The following is a 16,861-nucleotide window of genomic DNA, read 5'->3' on the forward strand; positions in this document are numbered from 1 at the left end:
GGGAAGAAGGCTCAGAGCCCGGAAGATTGGCAGGAGGAGGTGGTGTTGGAAGCTGAAGAGGCAACAGGCTTTAGTGAGCAGGAAGAGGCCAGGGCAGAGAGCAGTCCAGACTCAGCGTAGGGGGACCAGGAGACAGACACGAGGCAGGCTCCTTCCTGCTGCGACCAGCTACCCTCTCCACTGGTCTCCCAGAATCAGAAGAGGCATGAAAAGAGCGGAGCAGAGATAAATGAGGTAGAGAAGTCTCAGACTGCTGGGGAAGGACCCGAAGGCAGTGGCGGAGCTTCATGCTCTGGGACCGGGGGGTGGAGAGCAGGCGGGGGCGGGGGGCAGCTGCGATGGCACCCCACCGGGATCGCGCTGCTGGGGGCACTGCACGCCCCCACACCCCTCTTCCTCTGCCAGTGCCCGAAGGAGAGACTGCGGGCGGGCAGGGACCTTCAGTCCTAGCAACCGCCTCATAGGGCTAGGTCTTGCCAGGACAAGTTGCTTTGCTCACTAGGCCTTGCTTCCTGGCCCAACCTCGTTTCCTTGAATATAGAGTTCACTGACACCAGGTGTTTCATTGCTGACCTGCTCCTGACTAGCTCCTGACAGCTAGGGGTGATGGGAGTTGTAGTCCCAAAGCAGCTGGGGACCCAAGTTTGAGAAACAGTGGTCTACAATGAGTGGCCACTGGCTCATGTAAAGGTAAAGGTAAAGGGACCCCTGACCATTAGGTCCAGTCGTGGCCGACTCTGGGGTTGCGGTGCTCATCTCGCTTTACTGGTCGAGGGAGCCGGTGTACAGATTCCGGGTCATGTGGCCAGCATGACTAAGCCACTTCTGACGGACCAGAGCAGCGCACGGAAACGCCGTTTACCTTCCCGCCGGAGCGGTACCTATTTATCTACTTGCACTTTGACGTGCTTTCAAACTGCTAGGTTGGCAGTAGCAGGGACCGAGCAACGGGAGCTCACCCTGTCGCAGGGATTCGAACCGCTGACCTTCTGATCGGCAAGTCCTAGGCTCTGTGGTTTAACCCACAGCGCCACCCGCGTCCCACTCATGTAGCTCAGTGCTATGATGACTAACGGTGGCTCTCCAGGGGACGGTCACAGCCTAACCTGGAGCTGCCATGGTTGCTGAGAAACAAAAGCAGGATTTAAGCTAGGATAGTATTTCGGCCACCCAGAATCCTTGGTGATCTGAGTCAGTTAATCCCACTCTGCAAAGCAGCGGTTCTGGGTTCAAGGTGTGGCAGCTGCCAATATGGAAGAGGGAGCAAGCTTGCTTTTCTCCTGCTCTGGAGGAGAGCAGGACTCGAACCCACAGCTTCAAGTTACAAGAAAGGAGATTCTGACTAAACAGTACGAAGAGCTTTCTGACAGCAAGAGGAGGTGGGATAGCCATCTGTCGTGGATGATTTAATTGAGATTCTTGCATTGCAGGGGGCTGGGCTGGATGTCCTTTGGGGTCCCTTCCAACTCTACTATTCTATGATAGGTTAGGCAGGAAGACTCAAGGACAATCGAATAAAAATTTAAATACTTCAGTGTAATATAATAAATAATAATAATAATAATAAATTTTTATTTATACTCCGCCCTTCCCAGTTCAAAAACCAGGCTCAGGGTGGCTAACAACAAATTTAAAACACTTAATTATAAAAGCAGCATAAAATACAGTATAAAAAGCATGAATAACAATAAAATTCAAAATTCAATTTAGGGGAAATAATATAGTACAGCATCAATTTTTAAAATTTATTTTCAGAATATGGATAGGTATCTTTTCAAAATCAAGCACTAGTAGGCATTGTTTGTTTTTATTTTCAAATGTATTTCTTGTGAATTAAAAAAACCTGGTGTGGCGCAAGCCTTTAAAAAAAAATTTTTTTGGGAAGTGTGGCCCAGGGGAAAAAAGTTTGAGAACTGTTGCTATAAAGCATTCTTCTTCTTCTTATTAAATTTATTACCCCCACCAGCAGTGGAATGTCCCAGGGCAGGCTGAAACAATTGAAAATTCAGAATTAAAAACAGCTAAAAAGGGACGGCAGCCACAGGGAGAGTTGGGCAGGATTGTTAGAATCGCAGAACTGGAGAGCTGGGAAGGGGCCAAGCGTCATCTAGACCAACCCCCCGCAATGTGGGAATCACAGACGGGGGTGGGCCTTCAAAACACTCGTCCCAGGAATCAAAGAGGCACAAGTTCAGCATTTGCCGAAAGCAAATTGTGCCGCGAAGAGCGGTGCATGGCGAAGAAGCCAGATCCGGCTGCCTTTCTGCGGAACCGCAGAATCGTAGATTTGGAAGGGAACCCCCAAAGGCCATCTAGTCCAACCCCCTGCAGCCGGGCACAGTCAACAAAGGGAATTATTTTTTGCTGAGGGACAGCCCCCCCGCCCCCCACGAACACTGCGCTGACGGACTAAAACGCCACAATGTGGAGATAAAAGAATATCTCAAACAAAGCAGCGATATAGTCCTTAAATCCTAACACAGGTCTCTCTCTCTCTCTTTTTAAAATTGTTCCTGCCTGTAATTGGTTTATCTTACTACATTACAGACGTGGCTTCGGGTGCTCAATCTGTGGCAGAGAGTGGGATATTTACGGCCCTCTAAAACAAGCAAAGTGCCACTAGGAATTAATTAAGGGCATATTGAACACCCAACCACGGTGGGAGCAAGGCGGGGAGGGGGAGGCTGCCTGTTGCACCTCTGGGCGAGTGCTCGGGCACCCCCCCCCTTTCCAATACATTTCCACTCGGAGCAGGGAGGTCCCCCAGCAGGGTGAGACCAAAAGCACGCGCACATAGTGGAATTATTCTACGAGAGTTGTGTCTCTGCATGAGTCCCTGCTCCGGGCTAATCTCGTGCAGAAATAAAGGGGAGGAGGCTCTTCGGATGGAGCTAAGCCCTCAATCACACACCACTGGAAAGTTTTTTTTTTTTACAGGGGAGCAAGTGTGAAGTATGCACCTGTTCCGTAAAGGGATCGAACCTGCAGCCTTAGCTGTTATCACCACCATGGTCTCACCAACTGTTTGCCTATTGCCTGCCCTTCACCTTAACGTCCCGGGGCAGGTTACAATGTTAAAACGCAACATTACAAAGCAGTGTAAAGTGAATTACAATGAAGAGATTAAGTTGGGGCCCAAAAGCCAGTAAGGATGTCTTCGGCATTCTCTGCAAGCTCTACAATGAAGGTGCCAGGCGCATCTCTGAATGCAGAGAGTTCCACGGCTAGCTTAGGGGCTGCCACAGAGAAGGCCCCGTCCCCCTGGGCTGCCACTCTTAAGAAATAACCAAGAGCCCCCTCCCCACTGTTGATCTCAGCACCTGAGAGGCTACGTGGCGGCCTTTCAGATCTTTTATTTTATTGTATTTTAGTGTTCTGTTGGAAGCCGCCCAGAGTGGCTGGGGAGACCCAGCCAGATGGGCGGGGTACAAATAATAAATTATTATTATTATTATTATTATTATTATTATTATTATTATTATTATTATTTTATTTGTGGCTCAAGTCGTCGAGGGCTTTCAAGACCAACACGAACACCTCAAACTGGGCTTGGAAATAAACCGGCATGTTTTAAAAAGTGAACTACACATTTGTATTTGCAACCCAACAGGGTTGCCCCAGCCACTCTGGGAGGCTGCATTTCAGACTGACATTTCTGGGTCGCCTTCAAGGGCGGCCCCCTGTACAGCGAATTGCGGTAGCCCAGCCTGGAAGTAACCAGAAAGAGCGATGGAGAGTGCATAGGTTTTGGAAACCCTGCCTTAAAAGGCTCCTTATAGCTCTGTTTGGGACACCCGGCCCAGGGCTGTCTTAAGCATATGCAGCGCCGGGGTCCAAAGATCTGCCCGGAGGCCCGCCCCACGTTGCCCAGTCCCAGGTGCGCAGGAGCGCGGCAGCCTCAGTGTCTCGCTGGCTCGGTTGCCCCTGAACTCACGGCGCAGAGCCGCCAGTAGCAGCACAGCCTTCTGCGGCACTCCGACTGATGGCAATTTGGAAACAGTGGCTCATGTTCTCTTGTCCTGTCCCCTTTATAAAGAACTGAGGAATGAGATCATCACCCCACTCTTACCATCCCAGGCCGCCCATCTGTGGCCACATTGTTCTTTCTTTGTGCATTTTCTTTGTGTTTTAATGTTGTATTTTAATCTTGTTTTTAAGTTGTATTCATTCAACTCGTTTTTATTATTGGTTGTTAGCCGCCCTGAGCCCGGCCTTGGCTGGGGAGGGCGGGGTATAAATAAAATTTATTATTATTATTATTATTATTATTATTATTATTATTATTATTATTATATCAGATCAAAATGATCAGACAACAGCAAAGGTTGCTAGGTTTATCAAGGGTGCCATGAGATTATCTGAACGATAATCTTGGTCATTTGAATGCCCTTTTTACCCAATGTTGTCTTTTTAATTGTATATATTGCTTGTTTTATGTTGCTATGGCCGTTGGCTAAGGCGAATAAAGTTTTTCTATCTATCTATCCCGGGCCCCAGACTCTCGGCCTGGCACCCGGGTGCCCTGCACCCTTAGCACCTATGGGTAAGACGTCCCTGACCCTGCCCTCCATCCTTACCCCACCCAATATCTCTGTCCTAACTCTCCAGGAGGCTCAACAGAGAAGCGAAGGAACCAATTACCGTCTTCGTCGGTGCGGACGATGACCGGTGAGCTTTCTGGCCCGGGTCCCACCATCGTGTGCGCCACCACAGTGATCCGGTATTCCGTCCACTTCTCCAGCGATTCCAGGAGGAACTGATTGGTGCTTGCGTGAATGTTGGTCACCTCTCTCGGTTCCGTGTCCTCTGAGTCCAGGGCTCGGTAGCGAACGCTATATCCGTTCAAGACGCCATTTTGGCTCTCGGCTGGAGGGGGCCGCCAACTTACCAGAATGGCCGTGGATCTGGTGCTGACACATTTTACGTCTCGAGGGGGGGCGGACGGTTCTGTTGTTGGGTGGGAGGAGGGAAGAAGGGAGCAGTAGGGGAAGTCCGGGGCGGGGCGGGGGCAAGGAGGAAGGGGAGAGGTATTGGGGACAGCGGGAAGGCGGGGTCGGGTCGGGAAAACAACAAAAGATGGGGAAGGGGGGAAAAGAAAAACAGGAAAAATGATAACAAAAAAATCTAAAACGAAACGTACGAAAATTTGGCTTAGGAGGACAAAATTTAAAAGGGGGGAGAAATTAAAAAAAAAAGAAAAGCTCTGCTTCCTTTAAATAAATGAAAAAACCAAACCAAAACGAACAAAGCCAAAATTGCAACAGAAACAAAGCAAGGGAGGGTCTTGCGATGCGAATCGTACAAAGCAAAATAATTGGCTTGCACAGATAGGCAAAGGTCTCTTCTCAACTGTTTGTAAGGCCACGACAGATTTAACTCCTAATCTATTTAGGGCCAAATTTGCACTGTGTGCTTCTGGTGCTGCGACGCCACTTCGATCACCCAAAGAATCCTGGGATCTGTAACTGGTTCAGGGTGCTGTGAGTTCTTAGGACAGCCGTAGGCAAACTCTGGCCCTCCAGATGTTTGGGACTACAATTCCCATCATCCATAGCTAACGGACCAGTGGTCAGGGATGATGGGAATTGTAGTCCCAAACATCTGGAGGGCCAGAGTTTGCCTAGGAACTCACAGCACCCTGAACAAATTACAGGTCCCAGGATTCTTTGAGGGGAAAGCCGCGACTGTTTAAAGCGGCAGCACAGAGCTTTACGGTGTGAATGTGGCCAAGCTCAACAGTCAGAATTACTCATCTACGTGGATTTTGGAGATGGGGAGATAGGGTCCCCCTTCCCCACGCCGGAAGAGATCGTGCCCATTTTTAATAGGAAAAACCCACGTAGGTGGTGGATCCTGCTGCGATTCTCTGCAGCGCTTCCACAAAAGCAGCAAGGGGAAATTTCCCTCGGTTCTCCCCGGTCCAAAGGCTTGGACACCTCCTCCAGTTCTTCACACGGGGAAGAGAAACTTCCGCAGGTGCCGTAGGCCAGCAGAAAAGTGAAGCAAGGAAACGGGTCGTTTCTGCTGCACAAAATGGGCAGACAGATCCTTCCCCAGACAGATCCTTCGACCAGGAAGGCCATCAGATCTACTTGACTATTAAGCAGTCCAGTCTGCTGCTACACATTTCGGCAGAAGCTCTGTCCGATTTCAGGCAGGCAGCGTTCTCAGTCCTAACTGGAGGAGCTGGCACTGAACCTGGGAACTTCAGCATGCAAACCCTGGGCTCCACCACAGAGCTGCGGTCCTCCTGTAAGTGGAAGGTTCTAGTCCAGGGGTCTGCAACCTAAGGCCCGTGGGCCAGAAGCGGCCCACGAGCCGCCCCCAAACCGAGCTGTGCTGCACTAAACCGGTGCAGGGGACTCGCTTCCGCAGCGCCGAAAATTGCGTCTGCGCAGATGCTGAAAATCACAGGATCCGGCCCACAGAGGGATCACCGCGGGACCGATCCGGCCCAGGCAAGATAAACCTTGCTGACCCTTGTTCTAGTCCTCATGGTTCCCAGTGGAGAGCTTGCATTTACAGGAAACTGCCTTAAAGTAAGTCAGATCATTGTCCCATTGGGCTCTCTAAAGTGGTGGCTAGCACTGTAGCAGCTGTAGAAGTTTCAGGTATTGGACATTCTCAGCCCTACCGGCAGATGCCAGATGCCTGACCCCGGGACCTCGTGCATGCTAAACAGATGCTCTGTCGCTGACCCATGGCGGTCCTCGGCCCCCCTTCCTCTTGCTGAACACCTGCTCAAAAGGGGTTTTGGAGGGCTCGCTGCAACCCAGCAAGCAAGTCCTTCCAGGTCTGATATGCAAATGAAGTTCAAGTCCCCCAGTTGTCAAAGAGCTGCAGGGCTCACGGATTTGCTGGAAGAAGAAGGGAGTCTTTTATAAGGCAGCTCTCTTCACGCTGGGGTTACGGTCCTAATTTTGCACGGCAATTTTGCGTTTTCTTCCTTCTTTCCCCCAAAGTTGTTCAAACATGGGGAGAACAGCCTACCCTGTTTCAACAGGGGGAGGGAAATCAGGAGGGTCTTCCTGGAGCAACAGAAGGGTTACAGCCAACTAAGCTCTACTCGCGAGTAGACCCACCGAAATTAACAGGCCTAAGTAAACTGCATCCATTAATTTCAATGGGTCACCTCTGACTTACACTGGAGAGGTCTACTCTGAAAATGAGTACAATCACACAGCGTCAATCAGTTATCACATGTGATGAATCTCTGGATCCATCGTTCTGCTTTTGCTCTCCTCCTAAATTTATGCCCCAGATCTCCCAGCTCAGGTGGGAATACAGCTGTTGGGTTGCTGAAATAACAACTGGAACCAGGATTTCAATGAATACTGAGGTTAGGCAAAACTAAACAGAAAGTTGGCTGTGCTAGACACACATCCACCAGGCTTTGTTACAAAGCTGCTTTCGAGATACAGAGAGAGTTTAGTTCTGAATTCGGAGACGATATTCTCATCTTCTCCCCCCTCCACCCCCCAAATTCTGGCACTGCTCCAGCTTGTGATCTTAACTGCCCCCGTTCTTCCCCTTGAGTGTAGGGTTGGTTTCCCCAACCCAATACAAAAATAAATAAAAAACGCTTCCATTAATTCGGATGAGACATTTTTTTGGGTTCTGCAAACCTGCAGTGCTCCAGATCGGGACCATGGCGGGGCGGAGGGAGAGGGGCAAAGTTTTCCCACAAATCGGGGTTGCAATCCAAATGGAGATCTCTTAAGTTAGCCAAGGGGTGAGTGTATACCTGTAACTAAGTACAGTCATACCTCAGTTTACAGACGCTTCAGGTTGCGTTTTTTCGGGTTATGGACCGCCGAAACCCGGAAGTACTGGAACGGGTCACTTCCAGGTTTGGGCAGTTGCGCATGCGCAGAAGCACTAAATCGCACTTTGCGCATGCGCAGAATTGCAACCTGCGCATGTGCAGGCGTGCAGCTGCGGGTTGCGAACGTGCAACCCGCACGGATCACGTTCGCAACCCGAGTGTCCGCTGTACAGGTCACAAGCAGCCTGGGCTAGCTGTCTTTTATCCTCCAAAACCAACTCTAGATAGAGGCCATGGGGTTCCTCTTGTGAGGTTTGGAGAGGTGCCTTTGGGGCCTCATCTCTCTTCTCCCCGCCCCCCCCCGCAAGCGTGCGCAGATCTTCGCAGCATAATGGGCACACCTAGGCCTTAGAGCCTTAATATTAGAGCACCGCTTTTGTGAGTAACCAAGTCCAAGCAACTTGCTAAACAGCCCATCAGCAACCCCTGGATTAATGTTCTTCCAACACACCAGACCTTCAGAAGAAAGCTGGGGGTGGGTGGGGGGACGGCACTAAAAAGCAAACGGCAAGCTTGGGGCAGCAACGGAAAATTAGTAACGAAAGCAAGTCGCTGCATTAAAGGGGGGGACACAAATTCAAAAGAAGGGAAATAATGATTGTAACAAAATAAAATAATAATAATAATAATCTCTCTAGTTATACAAAAAAGTATAAATCAAGTACTTCCAGAGTCCTCGTAGTCTGTTTTACCTACCTTCCGCGCATCGGCTAACTTTATAAGACTTTCTTACGAGAGTACTAGGGTCGCTTGGTGCGGCGGAGGCCAGACCGCACTCTTGGTGGGTTTCTAAGGCATTCCTCCAATGGTCTGCCTCCTCAAAAGAACAAGACACTAACTCACTTGATGCCCCCACCATCTGGGCTTTGCTCAAAGACAGCCCTCGTCCGCAGGGGGACGGTGCTGTCACATGGCAGGAGACTCTCCCGTCCTGACCAGGAGATGTCGGGATTCGAACTCAGGGCTTTATGCGTCCTCTTCAGAACAGTTTCCGTTTCCTCCTCGGCCTCTTGGTTTTGCACTGCAGCAATAAATGCAGATCTCTGTGTGTTGCCTTTCGGCTAGGTCTACTATTTTCTGGGGCGGGGGCGCGGGGCGCGGGCAAACGGTTTGGAGAGCTCCAACGCTCTCCAAACGCAACGGTTTGGAGAGCTCCATTATTCTGGAGCGACTCTGAGTTGCGTTTTCCTTTCTACAGGGCAGAACTGGCGTCCTGTTGTCTTTAAACCGAAGCACCTACCGTATTTTTCGCTCTATAGGACGCACCGGACCATAGGATGGGGAGAACAGGGAAAAAAAAAACATTCTCCCCCTCTCTGCTCAGCACCCCTTCAGCGAAGCGGCAGGAGAAACGGAGCCCCTTCCATTTCTCCTCCTGCTTCGCTGAAGGGGCGCTGCGCAGAGAGGGAAAACTGTGCAGCACCTCTCCAGAGAAGCGAAGCCTGGAGAGCAAGAGGGATCAGTGCGCACCGACCCCTCTCACTCTCCTGGCTTCAGGCGGCTATCCGCAAGCCTTCGGAGCGCAGCGGGAACTCCTGCTGCGCTCCGAAGACTTGCGGATAGCTGCCCGAAGCCCCCGGAGCGCGGTCTTTGAAGCCTCCACAGAGCAGCGGGATGAAGGCACCCCACTGCCCTGCGGAGGCTTTGCGCCGCTAACCCCAAGCTAGAACAGCGAGACGGAGCTAGAACAAGCTAGAACGGAGCTGCGCAGCGCTCTGTCTCCCTATTCAGGCATTGGGCTTAGCCGCTCAGCCTGCATTTGCTCTATAGGACGCACACACATTTCCCCTTAATTTCTGGAGGGGAAAAAGTGCGTCTTATAGAGCGAAAAATACGGTAAATTGCTTAGCTTCGGAATATGCAGAATAACTCATCCTTAGTGTTTTCCCTGCGCCTTTTCTCATCCTCGGCCCCCAACTCACCCGCCTTTTGCTCTGATCAGAGAGAAGACTTCTTCTCAATGCCTAAAAGGCCTCGCAGGCCGACTCTGGGTCTTTCAACTGCCTGTAACCATGGGGCGGTTCTTCAGCTAAAACTTTCCAGAAACCCACTGCAGAGTCAGACCTGGCCTCACCTACCCAATTTCTTCCCCCCCTTTTTTCTGTTTGCATTCTGAGCCAACCCCCCCCCCCCAGCCCAGCCAGTACCAAAAAAGAGTAAAGTGCAGCCCCGGTCCAAAATAATGTTTTATAAAAATAAAAGCAGAGTGCAGAGTTTCTTTGGCTGTACTGCTATTCCGGAGAATGGCCCTGCTCACTCACCCCTCTAAAAGCTCTGAGAGGAAGACACGGTGTGCGTGTGCATGTGTGAACGCCCGTCCTTCCTTAGAGGGGCAGGGAAAGAGGCGAGGAGACAGGGGACCTCTTCCTATCCAAGCAAAGCAAGGGAGGCAGAAGAACCAGAGCTCCTACTTGTCTGGACCGCATCGTCTGCGCAGGAGGACCCCTTCAGAGGGGTTTCATGGCCTTTCCATCACAATCCAGCCCAACCTGTGCAAATCCAGGGGTGTCTGTGTGCATGTGTGCGTTGCATGAGAGACAGCCATTCCCGACAGAGGATGCAGGAGGTTTTGCAGCGACTGGAGCGAGGTCAGAACTTTCCCTTTGGAGAGAGCTCCGAAAAAAGCCTTCGCCCACCTCCAACTCACTTGTCCTGCGCCTCCTTCCTCCCTCCACCCCCCGTGGGGTTTCCCGAAGGCCGCCAGGAGTAGGGGAGCGTGCCCAGAGCTGCGTGGAGCGTGGCCGAGAGAGAGAGAGGTGCCGAGCATGCGGGAAAGGTAACAGGTTGGGCTGTATTTGTGAATCCGCTTGAGACCATCCAGTACTCACCTTCTGCGGCTGCTTTCACGCGGCCTTAAAAGATGACTGTCCAGGCCTCAAGAATCGGGCCCCTTCACTGAGTTGCCATACACCAAATGCAAAGTGGCTTTACTTGTTGTTTGTTTGTTTGTTTTTAACCCTTTAGGTACCATAGACTTTGCATACATCTGTTCGATGTCACTGGCTTATTCTAGGCGCAGAAAAAGGGGTGTGTGCAAGCTTGCAACTCTTTTAAGAGTTCTAAATCACAAAGACAACCTTTTCTCCCCCTTAAATGCGTTTTCAACAGAGTTAAAAGCTCTGGAGGGGTGGGGCGGGGGCTATCTCTTCATCCCGCCCTCGCTGTTTCCCTACAAATCTGTCCCGTGCATTTTGCACGCCCGTGAAAGTCCTCTGAATGGGTTAGCGCTTCCCAAAAATACTGAAAAGAAATTGTTGTTGTTATAATTATTGTTATTTCTAAGGGAACCAATCGCCCAGCAAGAGCAAAGCCCAAATCTGTCACTTTTACTGTTGGGTTAGAAATGGCAACATATCCACCAATAATCACTGATTTGGTTTCCTTTTTTAAAAATTATTTTTTAGGTCCCTCCCAGCCAATTTTCTTTTCGTTCCCCTAGATTTTCCTCCAGGTGTTCTACAGTCTATTGTCTCTGGTACTTGAAGAGTTAAAGGCAGAATTCTTTCGCAAGATCAAAAAATAATACTTTACCTTTAGTTTAATGGATTTTTTTTTAAACAAAAAACGGGTTTTTGATGCTCGGGAACGCCACCCTGGCGGAGTAGCACGGAAAATGGTGCGGCGGGATGTGCTGGCATGCGGGGGGAGGATGGTTGGGGGGGGGGGTTAGGGAAAGGAAATTTTGCCCAAACCATGCACGCTTGCGTGTGAAAAGCTGAGACGGAGGAGAATCGCAGGCAGGGGGGCGAGGGAAAGAAAAGAGAAGCATGAAATCAGAGAGAGAGAGAGAGAGAGAGAGAGAGAATAAGAAAAAGGTGTATCCGTATTGAAGCTTTATCCTGGTTTCTCGTAAGGCCAGAGGCTTTAGCATCAAACCACAATTCTGGGAAGGTTTTCTTGGAAATCCAGCACAGGCCTGGCGTTTGGTACAGTGGTTTCCAAAGTGGGGGGTGGGATTATCTAGTGGGGTGCAAATTGGCAAGGGGGCAGCAGGAAGGCACTGGAGAATACCAGACTTTGAAAAGCTAGCATCCCTGGATCAAGATATTTGGAGACAACAAAGGTAAAGGGTGAAGGGACCCCTGACAGTTTAGTCCAGTCGCAGACGACTCTGGGGTTGCGGCGCTCATCTCGCTTTACTGGCCGAGAGTTTGTCCGCAGACAGTTTTCCCGGGTCATGTGGCCAGCAGGACTAAGTCGCTTCTGGCGAAACCAGAGCAGCGCACAGAAATGCTGTTTACCTTCCCGCCGGAGCTGTACCTATTTATCTACTTGCCCTGGTGTGCTTTCGAACTGCTAGGTTGGCAGGAGCAGGGACCGAGCAACGGGAGCTCACCCCGTCATGGGGATTCGAACCGCCAACCTTCTGATCGGGAAGCCCAAGAGGCTCAGTGGTTTAGACCACAGCGCCACCCGCATCTTCAAAGGGCTGTCATATGGAAGATGGAGCAAGCTATAGTTTTCTCCAATGGCTTCAAGTTACAAGACAGGAGATTTCAGCTAAACATCGGGAAGAACTTTCTGAAGGTAAGAGCTGTTCGACTCCCAGGGGAGGTTGTGGACTCTCCTTCCTCAGAGTTATTTAAGCCAAGGTTGGATGGCCACCTTCCATGGATGATTCAGTTGAGATTCCTGCATTGCAGGGGTTGGACTAGATGACCCCCCAGGGTACCTTCCCCCTCTACAGTTCTACTTTTGCTGAATTAATTGAACAGAATCGTTTCAACTGGATTCCGAATAAATGTGCCTAAATAGATGCTCCCGGTTTCAATTTTGTCGTGTTTTTATCTCCCTTTGCGGGTCGTGCAAACAGCTTTTCTGACCAATGCTTTCTAATAGGGTAGTGTGGAGCTGGGGATGAATTAGGAACAAATTCAGTTATTGCTGCTCTGCCAGTGGAGCAGTGGTGGAACTACGAAGGAAGACAGGGGCTGAATGCAAGGACATTTCACAGAATTGTAGAATTGGATGGGGGGCCCCATGGGGTCATCCAGTCTAACCCCCTGAATTCTTTGGGGGAAGCACTTTATACATATGGTATAAAGACAGGTTTGGTATTTCCCCCCTACTCTAGCATCAGGGTTGGCATTGCTAGCACCTGCCCAGGCCCCTGGACCTGGGAGCTTCTTCAAGCAGGGCAGGTGGTATGTGGTCTGGCACCACTTCCCATCATCCCCAGCCACACTGGGGTAGGGCTGATGGGAAACTGAGTCCAACAACATCTGGAGGGCACCACGTTGGGGAAGACTAACCTTGGCAAGCCTTACTAAAAAGGAACCACAAGGAAAATGCAATGCACCTTGCTGTGAGCGTCGGGTGACGACACTGGCACTGGCCAATAGGCTGAAAAGCAATCAGTAGCAGCGAATGAATTTGCTTTTGCTTGGGTTAGCCTGAATGACAGAATACCACAGTGTCCATATTTTCAGAGCTAACTGTCTGCACACCAAGGAAGGAAAAAACAAAGAGTTGCAGTTAATGTTACTAATTCTCAAGAGCAGAAATTGAATCCAATGTTAGCCATGCTCAGAGTAAGGTAAAGGTAAAGGTACCCCTGCCCGTTTGGGCCAGTCTTGCCAGACTCTAGGGTTGTGCGCTCATCTCACTCTATAGGCCGGGAGCCAGCGCTGTCCGCAGACACTTCCGGGTCACGTGGCCAGCGTGACAAGCTGCATCTGGCGAGCCAGCGCCGCACACAGAACGCCGTTTACCTTCCCGCCGGTAAGCGGTCCCTATTTATCTACTTGCACTTTGACATGCTTTCGAACTGCAAGGTTGGCAGGCGCTGGGACCGAACGACGGGAGCGCACCCCGCCGCGGGGATTCGAACCGCCGACCATGCGATCAGCAAGTCCTAGGCGCTGAGGTTTTACCCACAGCACCACCCGCGTCCCACTAATAGATCCCATTAATATTCATAGGTCCATCAATGGACCTAAGGTATGATATTCATACTATAGGTTCATTAATATCAACACTGTCTAAAAAGAACAAGTTGACGGATAGTTCAGTCAGTAGAGCATAATTTCAGGGTCGTGGGTTCAAGTACCACATTGGGCAAAAGTTTCCTGCATTGCAGGGGGTTCGACTAGATGACTCTTGGGGTCCCTCTCAACTCTACAATTCTGTGATTCTATGATACTCTTAATTTAACTTAGGCTGCATTCACAGTGCACATTTAAAGCAGTCTAATTCCATTTTAGGATTCCCAATTTAAACAGCCATGGATTCCCCCAAATAATCCCGGGAGAGCTGTACAGGTTAAATAAACCTCAGAATGCGTGCGCGGCAAACCCGGAAGTATTTTACCGGGTTTCACCGCGCGCGCATGCGCAGAGGCAGTAGACCGCGCATGCGCAGAAGCGGTCCTCAGGTGGCAGAAACCTCGGGTTCCGACCGGACCTCTGGAACGGATCCTGTCCACAACCGGAGGTACCACTTTAGTTTGTTAAGGGTCCTGAAGGTGGTTAGGGGGTCTCCTCTTCTCCTTGTGAAACTGCTGTTCCCATAGTTCCCTGCAAAGAGGCACTGGCTTTTAAACCATTCTGGGAATTGTAGCTCTGTGAGGGGAATAGGGGGGGTCTCTTGACAACTCTCCGCACCCTTAGCAAACTACAACTCCCAGGATTCTTTGGGGGAAGAAGCCATGCTTTTCTGAAGCGGTATCGCAGCGCCTTCGACGTAGGACGTAAACTTTCTCTCAGGGAGGGAGGATCTGAGCACTACGGAGGACAGCCCCTGCGGATACGCCCAGAAAAGAGAAAGGAAGGGAGAAATAAAATCTACAAGGCTCTGGTTCCCCATGCGTTTGAACAGGCATGCTAGCTAGAGAAGAAAGAGAAGGAGGAAAGGGTCTCGCCATGATGTTAAGACTGCGGGGAGGGAGCTGTATGGAGTTGGGGGGGACGACTGCATGGGGGTGGGTAAAGGAGAGACACAAAAAGCCTGTCCCAAGCTGGGAGGTCTGGGCGCCGAAGGATGCCGCCGGGATCAGGGAAGAATTGAACTCGTTCCTCCAACAGCCAGCCAGGAAACAAAAAGAATTGGTTTCACCACGTTACAAGACCACGTTACAAAGCCCCACTCCTCTTCTTATCCCCACCCCAACCCAAAACCAGGTCTTCAAGCCAGGAAGCAAATCCTCTCTGAACTAATTAATGAGAGAAAGGAAGGAAGGAAGGAAAGAGAGAGAGAGAAAGAGAGAGAAAGAAAGGGAAAGAGAGAGAGAGAGAGAGAGAAATGGGGAGATCCCTGCACCCCATCACGAAAACCTAGGTGCTTTTCACACACAAAATAACCAAAATGTGGTGAGAGGGTCTCTCCAAGGGGTACATGCAAGGAAGTTTGATGCAAGCCCAGAACCATCGCCAACTTCTCCCCTGGTTCCTGAGCTCCTAAAGGGTTTCCAGGGACGCCTCTCCTAAGTTGTGATGGAGAGGGGTCCTCCTCTTTTAAGGAGGCAAGCACCGAGTCGAAAGGTTAACCGCGGTCCCACACTGCTTCTTCTACTGATGCTTGTTTCATTTTTCAAAACAAAACCAAAACAAACCAAACCAACAAACCAACAGCATTACAAGACAAAGAGCCATTTTCGGGTCATCTCCGACAATCGAAACAGCATGCCTGCGGAAAACCACCAGAGGACCTCTTTGCCAGCGTCCTTTCTTTCGCACGGGACAGATATGAGCACCAAACATTTAACAGGTAGGCAACAGAACCACCACGAGCGCGCGAGGCCTCTGAAAAACTTTGGGTGAGATTATTTGGATGCATGTTGTCCTCATAGGACCCGCTGCTGTGGGGCAGATTTATAACTGTGGAGGATGCAAAAATATAAATGGTGTGTGTGTGTGTGGGGGGGAGATTTCGCAAAGGTTTTACCATGGATCAGATGACTCCAAGCAAGACATCTTCTAAATCCGTCTATCTATCTATATCTATCTATCATCTATCTATCTATCATCTATCTATCTATCAATCATCTATCTATCTATCTATCTATCTATATCTATCTATCTATCTATCGTCTATCTATCTATCTATCTATCTATCATCTATCTATCATCTATCTATCATCTCTCTCTCTCTCTATCAATCTATCATCTATCTATCTATCTATCTATCTATCTATCTATCTATCTATCTATCATCTCTCTAGCCCCATTTCTCTCCCCCCTATCATATCTATCATCTATCTCTCTATAATCCATTCATCCATCTATCCAACTAACCAACATCTCTTTTCCTCTATCGTATCTATATCTATCTATCTATCTATCTATCTATCTATCTATCTATCTATCATCTATCTATCTATCATCTATCTATCTATGCATCCCTCTAACCATCCATCCATCCTTAACTACTGCGTATTTTCAGTTTTGCTAAAATGTAACTTAACTAGATCCCCCCGTAGATTTTCAATTAACTACCATCGACTGGACCCAACCACCATTCTTCCACAACGTTTACACCTTTTACTATAGCCTTGTTGTATTTCTAAGACATGGGTTTTATACGCAAAAGAAAGGGAGAAAAACCAAAGCAGAAATTAACTTCCTTTCCTGTTATTCGCCAGCAAACTCCACAGTTTCTGGGGAGAGGCAACAACCACTACTCGTTATCATCTGAGCGCTGTTTTGGCTGAAGACCTTTTACGCCATTATTCAGGGAGCATCCGCACCTCAGCTTAACGTGCTTTAGGGTACCCTTTGTCCACCCATCAATCCCACCCCCATTCAGACAACATTCATCGGAAAGAGCTGTCGCCCCAAACCTTCTCCCTGCTAAAATCTAGCGCTTCCTAATTCTCGGAAAATCCAAAAGGGGCATCTGCTCAGCTTTAAAAGAGCTTCTGTTGGCTTTCTGCAGACAACTTTCTCCAATTTTTCCTAGCATGTAGGTGCTTTTGATGCGGAGCAGCTTCTATAGGTGTGTTGGGAACAGCAGAGAGCAGGAGAATGGAGGCGGAATCTTCAGGTTAAAATCATATCTGGATATAAGCAGCTCAGGTATATGCAAAAGGTAAAGGACCCC

At 49.7% G+C, this 16,861-nt stretch overlaps 1 protein-coding gene across 14 annotated transcripts in view; it reads right to left on the reverse strand.

Moving 5' to 3' along the window:
* Positions 1-16,861, reverse strand: part of PTPRS (protein tyrosine phosphatase receptor type S) — a 308,002-nt gene that overhangs the window by 69,776 nt on the left and 221,365 nt on the right. For 10 of the 14 annotated variants that reach the window (XM_083594329.1, XM_083594336.1, XM_083594335.1 and 7 more), the window contains one exon: positions 4,642-4,947. The exons of the other annotated variants lie outside the window; for them this stretch is intronic. In XM_083594329.1, coding sequence (XP_083450455.1) covers positions 4,642-4,947 — 306 coding nt within the window. The remainder of the gene's footprint in view (positions 1-4,641; positions 4,948-16,861) is intronic. 14 annotated transcript variants of the gene reach the window in all.

The sequence above is a fragment of the Podarcis filfolensis genome (assembly GCF_964270895.1).
Source record: "Podarcis filfolensis genome assembly, chromosome: 18".
Taxonomy (NCBI): Eukaryota; Metazoa; Chordata; class Lepidosauria; order Squamata; family Lacertidae; genus Podarcis; species Podarcis filfolensis.